General features: G+C 39.8%; 1 protein-coding gene across 1 annotated transcript in view; it reads left to right on the top strand.

The window, feature by feature from the left end:
* ARHGEF4 (Rho guanine nucleotide exchange factor 4) overlaps positions 1-17,762 on the top strand; it is a 124,158-nt gene that overhangs the window by 65,034 nt on the left and 41,362 nt on the right. Inside the window, exon 5 of the mRNA XM_072867816.1 lies at positions 13,674-13,813. Within this exon, the coding sequence (XP_072723917.1) occupies positions 13,674-13,813 (140 nt within the window). The remainder of the gene's footprint in view (positions 1-13,673; positions 13,814-17,762) is intronic.

Raw genomic sequence — 17,762 nt, 5'->3', positions numbered from 1 at the left:
AGAAGGCAGACAGAAATATAATTAATCAAGGTGCGAGGAAACAGGATTGTAAAGAGATTTATATACATTATCTGCACATATAATGGCTCTGTCAGCTGCATGACAGCCTCTGTGAGAAGGGGCTGCTAACACAGTGGAATTTGGAGCTCTACAAGGCTGAGGCAGGTGAAGGTTGGGAGGTTGCTACAGGGTGATGTGGGGCTCTGTTTCCCTCATCCTTTGCTTTTGTTCTGATCACTGCAGAACTGGGAGAAAGAAGGGAGAACAGAGTGTCAACGCAGTTTGTTGATATAAACAAAAAGCTAATTTATAAAGATTTGTGAGTTTACTTTGGGCTAGTTTGTGAGTAGAAGGGGCATACCTGAATGGCTAAAGAGTATCCTCTTTGCATTTGTCTGCCATTGCCCTGTATAGGACTGCAGTTGCTAGCAGTGCTGGCTATGTCCAGCAAGAGTAAGGGATGAGGTCTATTAATCGTTTTGCTCTTCTAGGCTATCACAAAGGTGCTGCATTGCAGCATCACCCCCTAAGTCAGGCTGATACTGCATGCTGCAGTTTAGCCATACGCTCTGAATGCAGTATGCCAAATACCAAATATATGTGCATGGAATATCTGTCATTGCTGCACCCACATGGCCTTGTGGACTTAAAATGCATCCTAAATTTTTTCATGAATTTTACAGCATGCTAAACTTCCATGATCCCCAGTACATGCTACATGCCACACTCACTGATTTTAATCACGAGGATAATCCTCTTTTAAAGCTCCTTTAGAATATATCAGCAATACCCTCACTGTTCTCTTCTGTCTCTGAACTCTGGATTTTACAGAAACTGAGAAGCAGTAGACCAGTATCTCCCATGATTGCTTCAGGGGAAAAATATGGAGAAGTTAAGTGAATGTTAAGGAGAGCCACTTCAGACCTGCCATGGTGTGCATGGCAGTACTGCATGCAATATGCGCCTTGCCCTGCTGTTTTTTTCCTTCCGTTAGTCTCTCCAGGTCACTCTTTACATACTCTGTACTTGTCAAATAAAACAAATGTTTTTGGTGATGAGAGCACTGATCACTGTCAAAGCAAAGATAGATGGCTTTCCAGGCTGGATGGACATCTTCTGGGAATTTGTTTTAGAGGGGTTTGGGTTTGGTTTTTTTTTCATATTGGAGGAAGAAATTTATATCTTTTGACAGTAGTCTCCTGGGGGACTCTTTCCTTTATTGATACTTCAGTGTTGTCCTTTGATGTAATAATCCTGCATTCCATAGTCTGTCACTCAGAAATGATGAAGCTGGGCTTCTGGTGCAAGGGAATACCACCAAAGCTGAAAATAAAAATAATTATTTAAATCTACAAGACAGTGACAACAGCTATGCCTTAACTTAAAGGAAGATGCTACTGTACAGAACCGTTCATGATGAATATGAAAATAAGCCAGCAGCTTGGTTTCACAGAAATATAATCTAAACTGACAGATTTTGTGTCTACACTTCATCCAGGCTATGTCATCAGGCAACTTAAAATACACAGATACTTAGAAGTAGCCTTTTCACTCCATAACTCCATAATACCTCAACCACATCCTGGTCTGTAGCAGTTTTCTCTTTGGGGAAAATAATCTGTTTGTAAATATGGGGGAATTGTTTTTGTTTTCCTTGGAACTTCATTTGAAAATGGAGTAAGGGTACTAAGACTACCAGCCCATAGGATTTCAGCGTGGAGAATTTGTGTTACTTTGTTCAAAAGATCAAATTTTGATATCTGAGAGTAAAGCTCATAGGCAAAAAATGGGCTGCAAAGATAGAGAAATCAGCTTGGTTAAATTGTCAGGGAAAACAGAAACTGGACACTTAGATTCATCATCTTAAGTGAACATGCATCAGGTATAAGACTTTTGGAAAATAAGGTTAATTTAAATTTCAATTCTAAATTGGCAAGTTGTTACTGGAAGAATTCCTTTGCCATTTACTGTAGTTCTGAGGAACACTGACTTTTAGACACTGAAGGACCAAATCATTGTGTAACTAGTAAACCACAGCACATCCTTCAGTGTATTTGAGGGTAAAGGTAATTTTATACATTGAGCACTTTTGAAAGCTAGGTGGCATGGGGCTTGGGTTCATTGTTTCTTTTTCCCTGCCCCTCAGTCAGATACAATGTAGCTGGAGAGATGTTTGGAAAACTAGAACATGTTTCTGGAATTGTGAGCCTGGAGTCTGGAGCAAGTTATTTGTAATTTTTTTAGCTGCTTTGGAAAAAAGCTAAGGATTGGGAAATAGTAGATGTACAGTTTCTGTTCAGAAACAGCATTTTCCTATTCTCATTGGTGGCATAAGGGATCTAAATAGCAATCAATTCATAAATGGAAACAATAACAGTGGCACTGTGGAATTAAATGTTTTAAATTTTGACCACAAGAAAAGTCAAATTTGACATATCTGCCTTTAAGTGAAAGGATTATTATGCTTGTTTTATAAATTCAAACAATTGATAAAGAATTGCAGGTTTGTTGACCTGTGCACTAGAACACACGAACAAAGTTGCTCTGGAAGGCACTGTCCTTGTTTTAGCCTGTTTTGATTTTGCAAGTTACACCACTAATGTCAAATTTGCAGAGATTATTTTGACTGCTTCAGCTATCTCTTTAGAAGAATGTCCCTTTTCTGACATGTGCCTTAGGTGGAGCTGCATTTGACTGTACGCTCTATGTACCGGTCAAAGGAAGGATAGGCTTGCTTTAGGTCATGTGACTTCTGAAAAGGCTTAATCTTCTCTTACCTTTTTAAGAGACCTTGTTCAGTTTGGTCACTGCTAATCAGCAATGCTCTTTTATTAGTTAGTATTGAGATTATGTTGCTGCCTGTGTTAATATACTTTTGCCACTTAGTTTTACCATCTCCAGCTGGGGATGCGTTCAACTTTTAAATCAGTCTCCAAAGCTTCCAAAATATTCTGTGTTGCATCCAATGATCTGTGTAAGTGGTAATGTGTCATTTTGAATTCATAGTTCAAAATGCACACTTAGCATCTCAGGCTTATGATTTGCTGAAATGCTGATCTTACCAATTCTGCTATTCTTATTTCCTTGTTGAAGCACGCCGTAAACATCCTAAGTAATGAATTTAACTATTAAAAGCACCCTGACCAATGTGACCTTGCCAGAATGCTTTCTCCTTTTAAAGGGATGATTAATAATGGCTTTGAATTGAATACTTGATGTATTCCAAGAGGAATAATGTTTTCCTTGGAAGAGTTTTCTTGCTGTAGGGTGAGATTGCATCTAACACGTTCAGCTATAATTTGGACCTGGAGCTGAATGTTATGAAAACACTCTGAAATAAGGTCCCTTCTCACACCAGTTTCCTAGGAAACTTAAAATTATTGAATGTGAAGTCTCTTCTTTTTCCCTATGATATTTGAAAATTTGAGATGCATCAATCAACAGGTTCAGTATCTCGAGCTTAATTCTTTAAATTTGATTTGCAGTAATATATCGTATCTGCACCCCTAGATTCCCAGGGAGCAAATACTTCACAGTGGGCAACTCTGTTCCTACTACACTATGAACAGTATCGAATGTATAAGGCTGTAAGGCGTGTCCTTGCGTTCTTAAATATATATCATAAGAATATTGCTGTCCATGTACAGTTTGAAATTATTTTGGTGCAGAGTCTTTCACTTTCATATATATCACTGGCAGGGAAGTCTGGAGGCCCTGGGGAGGGGAGGTAGTGAGGGCTGACTGGTCTAGGGACTACTGTTGGAGCTGGTGTGAAGCATGCTCCCAGCCATGCAATGAGGGCAAGAGACTGCACCATCCTCTCATCTAGGTCACCTCTGTGCTCCAGCCTTCTTCTTCCATTGGTTTGCAGAGCTGGTCTTCAACATAGGTGACACAGCAGTACTGGATATTAAAACCAGTCAGTCCTGGACTCTGGCAGTGAAGTTGACGCTCACAGAACTGTAAATATGCAGTGCCTGAGTGAGTTTGAAATTTCCACCTTGTCTCTGTCCATGAGGTCCCTCTAAACTGAGCTAATGTGACACCCTCCTATTCTGCACCCATCTTCCAGTGGAGATGCTCTTGTGTCTTTGTTTACTCAGAATATAAAGACTGGATTACACCTGGCCATGTTCAGCATCTCTCCTGCAGCTTGCTCAGAGCTGATCTCCCAAACCTGTTCTGAATAACACCAAAGAATAATCACCCTGACTAACTCAGAGCCTGACTTTGCCTCCTTTGAGTAGTGTTGTGCGATTCAAACGTGTGCTGCAAAGAGACTGATCCCTTAGCTGTCATGGCAGTTGTAGTTAAATAATATTAATCCTTGATTTCCTGTTTTCCCTTCAGAAATATTTGGTAGCTTGATCTCAGGGATTTTCTTAGAACTCAGATTAAAATATAAATAGGGACAGAGGGATTTCCTAAAGGTAAAGCAGTTTTACTAGTATTTTTAATAAAAAGACTGTAGCCCCGGTATGAAACCAGAAGATCTGTTGTGTGTTACATGAAGACTGGTCATTCAAAATAATGTCAACAAAATAATCTTGCTGCCCCTTGAGACTTATACTTGATAATGCACAAGAGCAATTGAAAGTCTTCTCACGGCATTCATTTTTAATTACTTCTGTGGTACAAGGTCATAGATATAAGCCACGTGTCAGCCTGGATAGCTTCACAAAGATAAAGAGTAGATTTATAGCATTATGCAGAATTCTGGGGAAAAACAAAGGTCACATTTTTCAAATTTAAGTGTTCAAAGTTAGGCTCTTAAATCCGTCTTCAGACACTTACATAAACAGCCTGCTTTTCAGAAGTGCCAAGCAGTGGCTCTTTGTGCTGACTTTGCTGGAAACAGTATGCACCCAGTGCATCTCTGTTATTCATCGTATCAGTTAGCTAGCTATAGGCTTGCAGGTCTCGTTTCAGGTTCTGTTGTTAAATAGGTGCTGCATTGTCAAAGGTTTTAAATTATTATCAAGACAATTCTTCATTCTTAATCGTTCAAGTTATAATGCAGATTACGCCATTGTAAGAAAGACCCATGTCTTTTTTTTTTCCTGCTCCAGGTTTGACTGTTGTGAAAATAGCGTAAGGAAGTTGATATTTCCATGCAAAGTTGGCATGACTGGGTGCAACATTTTAAAGACTTTTGTGATATGAATTGTTTTACTTCCTAGTGACAATTCTTCATAAAAACCATTCTTTACAGCGTGGTCTTTTCTAGGCCAGTAGTTAAGCTTAGTGTATAGTGGAATTTTCCTGTTTCTAGACTGTTACTTAAGACTGAAGAAAACTGTATGCTTTTTGGCAACAAAATCTTTAGCAAAGACTTGGCTTCCGAGCTCTTGGTCTTCTGAGGGTGTACTTGGATGTAAAGACATAATAAAAGCACAGAATCTTTGGAAATATAAATCAACCGGAATTTCCTACAGCATCTTTACATTCTTTCCTTTGTTTAATAAAGTAACAGGTACAAGAAAGGAGGCACTATGAGAGCCTATGATAGCTTGCGTTTCTAATGCTCTCCGGTGAGTGCTCTTAGGAAGTTGTTTTAGAGGTGAAGCAAACATCACAGCTAAATCAATGTAATTAAAACAGACAAGGGCAGTGTGAGATTTGGGAGATAACAGCACTTGCATTAAGAAAACTCCAATTAGGTCCCTGGAAAGTAGCTGCAGAGGTAGGAGGAATAACAATTCCTGAGAGAATATGGGGGAACCTTCTATTCAAGGTCTTTATTTGAGGACTGGTGATGACTAGAAGCATTGGTTATGCCCCAATTGTTTGAGGCTTTTTTGTTTGCTTTCTGGAGGAGAAAAAAAAAAAAGATTAAAAAAGTTTAAAAGAGTTTGAGTACGTTTGAGTACAAACCAGGGCTTTGGTTCAGATGAACTCAGATTAAGTAATGGCAGAGCAGTAAGACTCGGTAGCAGTAAGATAGTGTGGCTCCTTTGTTTGTATGTTCCCCCAGGCAAGTATCACATACTTGTGCAAGCAAAAGATGAGAGAAGCCCAAAGGTGACCTTTAGGAGTGACGCCACATGTAACTGTGCACTGTAGTGGCAGGTGTTGAGATCATATAGGGGAATCTGTGGGAATAATCTTTTAAGAAAACAGTGTGTCTTTTTTGCCATATTGCTGATCTTCTAACTTGTGGGATGTGCCTATAAGGTTTTGAAAAGCTGGAGCAGATGCTCTCCTAAAAATAAAATTTAAAAAAGCCTGAAATCTTACTGACAAAGCCCTTTCAAATTCATGTTTGTCAGGCTTGTCAGCTGCACTAACACTCTTTTGATGTTGCTTTTACCTCCTATATTTGCTGAAGTAGGTGCTGTCCACTGTAAATAACTATTGTTCTGATTTCCTGACTCATTTTCTTGAATTTCCTCAGTTGTCGTTACACTTTTGGGTAAGAATGGGTGGATGTGGAGACATGGACATGGTATTTTAATCTTTGCAGGTGAGCTGAAAGCTCACCCAAGGTTACTGCTGATCTGAATTGGCTCTGATCATGCTCTACTAGACAGTGTCAGATATGTTGTTTCTCAACCAGCAGCCTGTCAGTATTTTGGGAGGCAGTTGTCTGATGAAGGGGCAGCTTTGTTGTTGTTGTTGTTTCTCACTTCAAGGGAGGGGAGTTTGGTCTGGGTTTGATTTTTACTTCAAGGCATTGCAGGCACAGGGCTAAGCAGCAGAGTTAAATGGACAGGTAAAAATTCAGCATGAGTTTGGAATGTCAGTGTTTGTTACCTGTTAAAAACAAGAAATGCAACCATTTTAGTCTTCCACCATTTTAGTCTTCCACAGAGGAAACTTTCGAGGTAACTTTCAAAACATTATGATGGATTGTTTCATCTACCCCCACCCCCCAAACTCCTTTAAATAGCAGCTACGTCAATGAACAAGACTTGTTGATGGGGCAGTAAATGACACGCCAGATATTCCAACCAGTACATCCTACCAAGGATACAGTAAAGAATGTGCCTGGATACTAGAAAGGATTGGTCTGCTAGTTTTGATTGCTGCAATTGATTTAATGTTTAGATTGTGATAGGGCTTAAAGAACTGAACTAGAATTGGCCCCATCATGTTCAACATTGTCCAGACATAAAGTAAATAGCATCTCCAAAGACGTTAATCTGAAAAATGAGACCAAACAGGTCCGTATGGATGAGTAATCAGACCTGAGCAAATAAACAACAAATACGTAGAGTAGGAGGACATGCCTGCTTTTTTCCAAGTCAGTAGCTGTGACGGGAACGCGGCCAGTGAATGAATAGTTTGTATGCAGGACAACAGGGGAGCTTTTCAACAAAGGATCAGGCTTTGGATCAAGAAAGTACATTTATGTGATTTCCTATCTGTTTTCTCTGCCGCATGTCTGCCAAGGCAAAGCAGACCAAGCTGCAAGCGCATACCAAGTGGTAATATGGGAGTCAGAGCTGCAGAGCCATTCATAATCCGCATCTCTCTTCCCCATAATTATCTCTGCTACCCAAGAGAGCTGAGAACTCCCTTAAGCCTCCCTGCAAGTCATTTAGATTCTAATTGGGATTTAAAAACTCTTGAAACCTGAGTGGGTGGCTCAGTGCATTATTGCTGATGAATGTTACCCTGGGTGATGTGCCCAGCAGACCCACAGAGGACCTGCGCTCAGCTTTCCATTGAAGAACTGTGTCCTTTTTGTTTTTGAGTGCGGATTTGTGCTTTGCCTCAGCTAATTAGGAACTGGTTTCATTCACAACAGCAATTGCATTTGTGGCATTATACCAAAATGTTAATTTAATTTTGTATGTCGAATCTTTTCCCTTCTTAATGTTTCTTTAAAATGGAGGCGATGAAGTTTGCTTTCTCCACTTAAATATTTTCTGCCTCTCCTCCCCATTCTGTGTTCTCTTTTTTTTCCCTCAAAGATTCACTGAACACAGTTTCATTACCTGCTCAGAAATATCATCAGGAGGACCATAGCTCTCTAAGGCTTGGCTTTGCAGGCCCATATCCTTGGTTGCTTTTTTGTTTTTATTTGGGTTTTTAATTTTGTTGGGGTTTTTTTTCCCCTCATGAAGATCATACTAACTGGTCATTGTTCCCTTGTTGCTAATTCCCTGCCAGACTTCCCTCTTCCTGTTAAACTGGCCCACAACCATAAGCAGAATGATGTGAGAGGGTCCATCAGCACAGTAAAGAGCTGGAGAATTGCACTGCTGGGGCAGAAGTGGGATGACATCACTCTGATGGATTTTACTGTGGCAGCTGCACAGGGACCTCTGTATATCAAGCAGCTGATAAATGAAGCACATAATTCAGAACAGGACTGATGGAGGCTGCAGCACTACTGTGGCAGCTATTTCTAAGGGAGATGAGGGTTTAGCAATTCAGAATGGGCAAAGAGGAGGGTGAAGGGGCTCTTCACCTGGGCAATGTAGTCTGGGTGTGGTTTTCCCACCCCACGCACCCCTTTCATTCGTTTATCATCTTAAATCTCTTGAACTACTCCCTCCACCAGCTGCAATGCACTTTCCTATGGGCACTGCACACATCCGCAGCAATCTCTGCTCAGTGAGGCAGAGGGAATGATGTTAGCTCTGAATTAATTTGCTCTGTGTGTGTAAATCAGGCTCCTACTGTTATTTTGGTGAATTATTTTAAATGTAAATGCTATAGAGACAAATTAAATGTGTGGATGTGGTACTGAAAAAGCACACTTGAAAGAGACATAATTCAGCTACACAAAAGTTGTTCCCTTGGTCATTAATATAATGTGCTTTTAATAAACTATGGATGCGCTTGGCTTTCAAAGCTGTCTAATCATCCTGGATTCCTGTCCCAGTCTTACCCCTAAAAGCTGTAGGCTGTAAGTCAAGTGAAAACAGATAACCAAAATTTTGGGTAAACTGCCTCTAGCCCATTTTCTTTCAGTCCTGGGTCATGGTTCAGGCTTCTGACCCAGGCACATGGCTGGAGCTCCTTGCCAATGGGGAGCTACTGGGGTTTATTCCATCTGAGACATAAACCTCTGTGACTTTGAGAGATCTCTGTTAAGAGGCTGTGCTAGATTTGGGGCTGCAGTGCCCTGCTGCTCTGAGGAAACTGTTCTAGAAATTTATTCTGTGTTTCTCCAGTGGGAGAGTGGGATTTTTTTTTTTTGTGGTAGTTTTTTGGGGTTGTTTTGTTTTGTTTTGTTTTTTGGCCAACAACAACTTGTGTTCACTAATTCCTGGCACTTTGGAAGAAGGTCCATCCTTTGAGAGAGGAGGGGAGCTCAGACATGGCGAACAGTGTCACTTGTACTAGGTGACACTAGTCTTAACTGAAATCTGGACTATGGTTAATATTCATTTTCGGTCTGTGACCTTCAGTAGATCATCTAATCCCAACTTCCTTTGGTTTCCCCCTGGTTAGATGAACAACACAAGGCTTCTCTCATTTTTCCCTCCCTTCCATCTTGTGTTGGTTATTAAGTAGCCCAGTGAAACCCAGCTGTTTTGTTCTCCAGTGTCAGATAGGCTTGATTGTGGCTCCCGAGACTAAACATCCTACCATATGCCTGTATGCATTTCAAATTATCCAAACTTACCTAATAAGCAGGATGCAGCTGGCAGGCTAGTAGCTGGGGTGGCTGTGAGTTGTACAGCCATGGTTTATACTGCAGCCATTGCATGGCTTGTCTCTCACTACAGGCACAGAGTGCTCTTCTGTGAGAAACCACAGAGCTCATAACAGCTCCAATGGCTTTCTGATGAGTTGGAGAGCTCTGTAACTGTGTAGCAGAGCTACCTCTCAGGGTTGCTTGGCTCAACCTTTTACATGCTCCCCTTCAGCAAGGTGGGGGCACAAGCAGAGCCCAGCTAGGACCCTTCCCACTGCTGACTGCTTATGCCTGCATCCCAAAGCCTTTAGGAAGGTGTAAAGGTCAACCCATATACCTTCTTCCTCTGGACCATTTTGATCAAGCTTTATTTGATTTTTATAGAATTCTTCCCCTTTATTTTTTGTGACTGTCCTTGAATGTAGCCTGTCTCAGTGCTGTCTGCTCAGGCACTTGAATGCAGACCACCTGTGCCAGTTGCTGTTTTCAGTGCCATTTTTTGTATGACTTTTGCTGCTTCATATCCTCAAGGTATTTCTTTGTGGAGACAGGCTCTTAACACCTTATTCTCTATTCAGATGCATAGAAAAGGATTTGCGCAGCATTCTTTCATGAGCTGCTATTGCTAGAATTATCCATCTGCTTTTGTACTTTAATGGCATAAATCCCGAGCTTGGGCTTGGACTAATAACAGTATAAAGCAGAGTTTTAATACTTGCACAGAAGGTTGTAGTACTAAACATTGGTGACAACCCCTCCCTATGTTCCTATGTATGGGATTTGTTGCCATATTTAGTGAAATTTGTCAGGACAGCCGTATAAAATATGGAGAAATCTGCTTGAGCTAATAGGATGCTTGGCATTATTTTTGATAGAACATTGTTCTTTGCTGTTGCCTGATTGCCAGGGACAGGTCAGATGAGTGGTTTCAGGGAGACATGGAGAGGCCAGCTGTGACTGTACCAGTGGATTTCAGTGTTAAACAGAGATGAGCATTTGGGGGGGCAGGAATGAGGCATCTGAGTCAACTTAATGGTGCAGCTTAATGGTTGCCTGTCTGACTAGTACTGTGCTGTTGAGGAAGCTGATAGACTATTTCAGCAATCTCTGCTAACTTGTCTTTAAAGATTTTTGTATAGTGCTTGCTTCTTTTCTACTTGACCTAGTTTATGCTGTGCATGTTGAGTCACTACCTACATTAAAAGCCTTCATTCTCCTACTTCCTTGATGGATTTCTAGTGCATTGGGTCACCATTCCAGACTACCGTTTTATTTATTTATTTGTAATCATGTCTCCCATGTAAGCTGCTTCAGAGCAAATTCTTATTTTTCATTAGTTTTATTCTTCCCTAGAACATCAGTTAGTTTGGGAAAATGTAGAATGGCTATCTTGGGCCATTATTCCTCAAGGACTGAGAACTTTCGTATGACTATGAACTGTGTTCTTTGGTGAAATATGTCCATGAGGACTTTTCTGCCAGGAAAACTAATCCAAAATGCAGTGGCAGGTTTTGAGACTGCAGAAAATTGATGAGCTTGGTAAGATCAGAGAAGAAAAACAGATCTCTAGTAAAAGCAAACACAGCTTTCAAGGCACTTAGCAGAGGTATAGAGCATTTTAAGTAATACAGATAAATATCTCCCTGGAGCTTTTGCTTTTTCAGCTAAGCACAGATCAGAGAACAAATAGGAAAATGTGGGGGGAAAAACAAAAGCTTTAAAGATGTCAATGAACATTTTTCAAGCTGAAAATTACTTTTAGCAGTGAAAATAGCAGAAGATGCATAAGGCAAAGGCAATGAAGCCGAGCCGTGCATAAAATAAGGGGAAAGAATGAGATCAGAGGGATGCAAAGAAAGTTTTGAATTAAGTGACTGCTAACTCCCTTATTATAAATGATTTATTTTTATTTGTTCTTGAAAAACATTTCTAATTTGGTTTTGTTGCTGTACTAATACACTGAAAGTTATTCATTACTATCAGACAAATGTTTTTCAGTGTATGAGCAAAAAGTGATACTTTAATGCTCTTTAAAATAAAATAAATTTAAGTGCAAACCATGGTAATTCTGCATAAAATGGTATCAGTGGCATTCCAGCTGTTTTTGAGTTTTATATTAATGGGCTAGGTCTTAGCCCCAGAACTGCTTTATATGCAATCTATAATACTGGCATGTATTCAGTAGAGAACTTCTGTATAATGATATGATGTGTCAGAGCAAAGCTATGAGAATGCTTGATTTTTTTTTGTGAAATGTCACTTCAAGTTGAATGGTTGGGTAGTTACACACTTCCACAGAAAATTGTGCTTTAATCATAAGCTCATATGCACCTCCATGTCCTGAACTGCCATTGATATTGAGTGGAGTTCCAGGTTTAGACAATGAATATGTCTTTGCTATGTTGTGTGTATTTATTGAATTCAAAGCATCAACAATCAAGTATTTAGTTCAAAAATAGCTCATACTCCAGTCATTTTGATGTCAAGTTACTGCACTGAACTGATAGCTGCTACACTGAATTTACACCTCACCATGTTATTAGAAGTAATCAAGTGATGTGGCCTTAACAAAACATCGCATGTAATGACAACATTGATGAGGATGATCTTTGCAGGTCTTGCTGTAACCTCTGACAGCACTTTATTCTGTATTACTGGGGAGCTTTGCTTTCAGGTAATAATAAGCTAATGAACCCTTATGCACTTTTTCTTGGCCCATTGACACAATTAGGTTCATAAGAAGCACTTGCGTTATGGAGTGAAATGAGGGCTCAAGAACAGGCTTATGTGTCTCCAGACTCTGACTGGTGCTTCCTCTATCCAAGCTGTACAAGGTCAAGCTCAAAGTTTTTTTGTGGGGGTTTTTTTTTTCACCTGTTCTGCAAAAATTTTGAGTGTGACGTCATGTGTAACTTGGACAGCCAAGACTGTCACCAGGAGTGCTGATAGCAATATCTGTGTTTTCACCTTATTCAGTTCTACTACTGTAGACATGTCAAGTCCGTTAAACTAAAATTACTAGTTATATGAGCTGCATATATATTGTTCTCTGCATCAAGTTTGTGTTATCTACTTACTTCATGCATAGAAATCTTAGTGAAGCCAACCTCTTTATCATGGAAACTGTTGTCCTAGCAGCTGCTAATACAGATGAATATGTCAGCAAACATTTTCTTTAATCATTGACATTTTTCACAGATTTTGAGAACAGAAAGCTTATGCTCAGTAGCCTATATAGGTATGGGATGAATGAATGATTGGTCAACATGCCACTGAAGGGTATTTGCTAATACCTTGAGGAGACCTTAGGAAAAGGTTCCTGCTTATGAAACAGATGAAGTGCCACTTTCTTCTGTGCAAGGAGTAGAAATGCCATATTTTTATTTCTCTTAGGTTTATGCTTATATCTTGAGACTTCAATGCTTGCTCTGGCTATAGACCGCTAACCCTCCATTATCTGTAGCTCATTCAGGGCTGTGCTGAGCAGAATGGCCCTCCTGTGGTAATAATGGATACTTCTGTAGCAAACACCCTTTTAGGAGACAAAAAGGGATTCTCAAATTAAATAAATGTGTGGACAGAGAGGAAGGTGAATGTTTTTCCCAAATGTTGAGAGTTTCCTTGGGCTGATGGGATTTGGTAAATCATAATCATCAAGGTATGAATTGGGAGACATGAGCTTGTTACCTAGTCAAGTTTCCTGTCAACACAGCGATGTCATAATGAAATCACGTTTGTGTCATCTCTGCCCTGTGCCTTTTTTCAGAGCCTGTTTTCTTATTCTTACTTGATCTTTTCTTTGCAACGTCCAGCAGTTGTTGAATTTTTTTAAATCATACTTTCCAGTCTAGAAAAAGACACAATCATTTATGGTAACAAAACATGAATGGAGAAAAATTCTCTGAAAAATGGGCATGCACCAGGCTGGAACTGTGCCCTGAAATTGCCTATATAGTTTCCTTGTCTTTTTTTCCTTTATGCTGTGTTATAGTGTCCCTTACCACAGCCAAGCTCATATAATTGATGCAGTGCTGCCGAGGATCTTGTGGTCTATACCAATTTGTTCTTTTTGTTGTGGCAGTGATCGCTGATGGGGTACTGGATAAGACAGCTCTAACAGACGACATGGGAAGTGATGAGGACCTGTATGAGGACTTCCGGAGCTCCAATCACCGCTACGGCCACCCCGGGGGAGGTGGAGAGCAGCTTGCCATCAATGAGGTATTGCGCTGGTTGGTTTCTGACAGGCAGGGTAAGGGAGGATGCTGGTTCTTGTTGTGAACTGTAAGAGAGGTCAACAACCAAACCAATAACGCCAGAGTGGATGAGGCTTCAAATGTAATTTACTGTGGGTACCACTTACAATGGGGTAATGACAGGGTCTGGGTCTTCCATCAGAGTGCTGTCCCTAACAGTAGAGGACAGTGATGTAAGGTAATGCAGAGCCACATGTCCTGAGCAGGTAACTCTCCTCTTAGGTGTTTCTGGATGGGAAGTTTAAAACCACTAACAAGCAGCCTGGTCAGGGCTGGTGTGAGACTTGAAATGTGCTGTACTGAAGGCATAAAGGAAATGTTGAAAAAAACCTGGTCTACATACTTCTTTATTGGTAGATGAGAAGGGTGCAAAGTTTAATGTATGCTTGGTCTTCACTGCTGCTTCCTGTTCCCCTGTAAATTCACTCTAAGGATGTGAAAGACATGCCTTTTTAGTCAGTGCTTTTAGCTATTTTCTTTTATAGTGCTGACACTGATTAACTTGAGATCAGCAATTTAAAAATGTACTACTTAGTTTAACTGATGTGATGAGCAACAGGATTTAAGATGCTTTTTCTGCAAAAATACAATGGCTTTGTCTAATGCATTAGACCTGGCATCCCGTTACACACAGAATGCTTTTTCAGTGGGGTGAACTAATAAGCTTTTTCATTGGAAGAGTGGAGCATGTTCACCATATGAGTGATCTCTTGCACTCTTACACCTTCTTTCTCTCTTCCCTATATTCTGTTACCTTTACGTGACCTTTGCAAGATGAGAAGGCAAGGACAAAAGCTGTATTATATTTTCTTCTGGCTAAGCTATAACTCAAACTATGTTGACTGAGGCTCTATGCCTTTATGTTTGATACATACAGCGATGGTGCTTCTGGGGTCTGCAAAACCTCCAGAAAGCTGCACAGTGAGGGTAACAGCTTTTCTTCAAAAACAACAACAGCAAATGCTCTTCTAGCAGTTTTCCTGCTCCTAGTGCTCAGAATCCCTGACTACCACCCTGGGTGCCTGGGGTAAGGAAGGCACTTGCTATATTTTCTTCTCCTATTGTTTACATCCAGGGGTTATCAAACCATGGCCAGAGCTTTTTGATTTAACACCTCAGCTGTTTTGAGCTGTTGTCACTGGCAAGCAACCATTAGTAGAACACCACAAAATCTTTAGTTGCATTCTCCAACATTTACCTGGTGTGTTTGTGAGAGAGTCCCAGGCACCACAGGAGTCAGTCCCATAGTGTGCACTGAGAGTGTGGGAGGAGGATTCTGCTTCCCTCCCATTCAGGTGCTTGCCTTGGTAAGTCTCCTTAGTGTGTCTCATCAAACAGAACATTCTCTGGATATTTGTTTCCTCTTTTTTTAAAGGAAAAGGCAAAATATTTTATTTTTTTAAAGGAAATCTTTACAACTCTTTAAAATCGAGAAAAAAATTAACTTGGCAGTGGGTCTGTATATCCATCACGTGTGTGGTGGTTTTCTTTTTCATCATTCATTATTAATGAGAACAATTGTTTTTCTTTCTTTTCTTAAAAGTTCATTTTATTAGAGTAAAATTCCATCATCTAACTTCTAATCAGGAAAGCAAATGGATGTGTCCAAAGCAGGTGTAATTCATATAGTCTTTGAAGCATATGTGGGGTTTTATTGGCTAGTTGACTGGAAGAAAAAAGATTATTTTTGGCTTGTTCCCTAGAAGCTTGCCTATTCAGGGGCCAACAAAACTGTAAGAACAGGCAGTACATTATTTACTTTGTCAACTGGTTCCTACACGTAATTAATCCATCACTTAGCTTCACTGAGCTTTAGAAATGTGCTTTCCTACACAATCAGTTCCTGGAACAAAAGAGTACCATAAAATACAAAATCTCTGAGGTGAAATACTAAATCTGTGAGTTAGGGATTTTACATAAACAGACATCTTAAGTGTTGGAATTTAAATATCTCAAATAGCTGGCAATTGGACAGGCTTATTTTCATCTTCCCTGATGGACCAAAAGCTGTGTATAGATTAGTCTTGACTATTTTCCATAGCAGTACTAGGAGTGATGTAGGGTGAAGATATCAATGTCCAATCATTTAGTCACATTTTGTGAGTAGTCTTGTCTTTGGTTTTTTGTATTCCAAATTGCGTTTTATTGGTCGTGGATAAGGAAACTATGGTAACCGCATTATTCTTAGCCTTCTTGGAAGAAGCAGCTTTCAAATAAACAGAGAAGGTTGAAATACATTTTTAAGGCATTTGGCAGACCAAGTTTTGCATTAAAAAACAAAACTCCCAACCACTGAGTTTTAGCTCATTTTGGATCAAGAGAAAATGGTTATGAAATAAAAAAGAAACCTTTCATAAAACTAGAATAATTTATTGGCAAGAAGACTAGAGGGATAAAAAAAAGCTGGGAAGGTTGTATAGAGCCCACCTAAGAAGATCAGCATGAGAGTATGTAAGAGCCAAGAAAAATCAATCAAAAAGTAATAATAAGGGTTTGGGATGAGAAAAGAGGCAAGGGGAAGTCATTTTCTTGGGGCATCTGTTTGACGTTCTTTCAAATGCATTCTTGATGCTCATGAAAAGAGATTTTTGTGTTTAGATTGTACTTGGTGGAGTTTACTTTGTGTTTGTTCCAGATATAAAGACCCTATCCTTGTCTCTTTTTGCTTCCACAATATAATTAGGTAAAATGCAGCAAGAGAAAAATCTATACTGCAAATGCATTGTGGTTCTGTCCTTCCAGTGCAGAAGTATTACGTATAGGACAGACATAGCTTCAAGCTTCATGAAATGTGTTACATGTAGACTGAAGTCGAGAACATGAAGGATTAAGCATATAAAAAGCCTGCCTGTCCAGCTCTTGAGTGATCATGGTGATAATGAGGAAAACTATAATACTTATCAAGTAATTGGCCTGGGCAAGTAGCCTTAGGCCTGTTTGCTTGGAAATATCTGATGTATGCAAAGGGTTTGTTCTGTCCTGCTGTGCAAAGGGTCCATATGCTTTGGCTTTGGAAGAAATGCTATTGCAGTTCAACATGTGGGGTGTTTAGCCCCTTGCAGCCCTAGATGAACAGTACCGTTCCCATCTTGTGAAAGCAAAGCACTAAATGCTCGGAAAGTAACAGCAAGACTCCCTATTTTTTCCTTATCTCTTATGGCTCTATGTTTGATAAGTTTGGAATTTGGTATGTGAAGTCTTGTTCCTGAGGAAATGCACAACTCATTGGCTTCAGCACGCCAGGATTTTTATCTAAGACATGTAACACCGTTGCCTTATGTTTTAAATTGACAATATTGTAGTATGTTACAGATGTTTGTGCTAACCAGTGCTTGTTGACAAGATGCAATTAAGCTAATTGGTGCCAACATATATGTTTCTGATTTAACAAAGTAATTCATACAGAAAAACGTTCAGGAAGTGGTGCAAACAATACATCATCTGCCACGTACCAAAGGCAGCAGATACTGTACCAGTCCTCTCTATGTCTTACTGAGCAGTGTACAACTGGTGCTGTTGAGTCTTTAAAGCATTATTCTTGTGCTAAACTCTTTGATCACTCACTGGGAAGTTGTTCTAGGCTCACCTAGTGCTCCTCCAAGCACAGGCAATTTTAAACAAGACAGATATGTAAACTGTTAGGGTGGGGTTCTTTGAAGAAAAAAAAATAACCCAAACCCCCAAACTCATAAAATGTTAATGCAGATTAAATCAGAACAACCTATTTTAATTTTGTTAAACATCAATAATATCTTCATAGCATTTTTCACATTATCTATCTACATTCCAATTAACAGAAGTCTCTTGTGTACTATATGAGGACAAATTTCAAAAGACAGAAAAAAATTAAAATACTGCCACAAAATGTTATCATCCCCTTTTTTTAAAAGAGTACAGAATAGGTCGAAAAAGCT

This window comes from Ciconia boyciana, chromosome 7 (assembly GCF_034638445.1).
Source record: "Ciconia boyciana chromosome 7, ASM3463844v1, whole genome shotgun sequence".
Taxonomy (NCBI): domain Eukaryota; kingdom Metazoa; phylum Chordata; class Aves; order Ciconiiformes; family Ciconiidae; genus Ciconia; species Ciconia boyciana.
The sequence above is the reverse complement of the archived record's forward strand: the minus strand, read 5'-3'. Positions and strand labels throughout refer to the sequence as shown.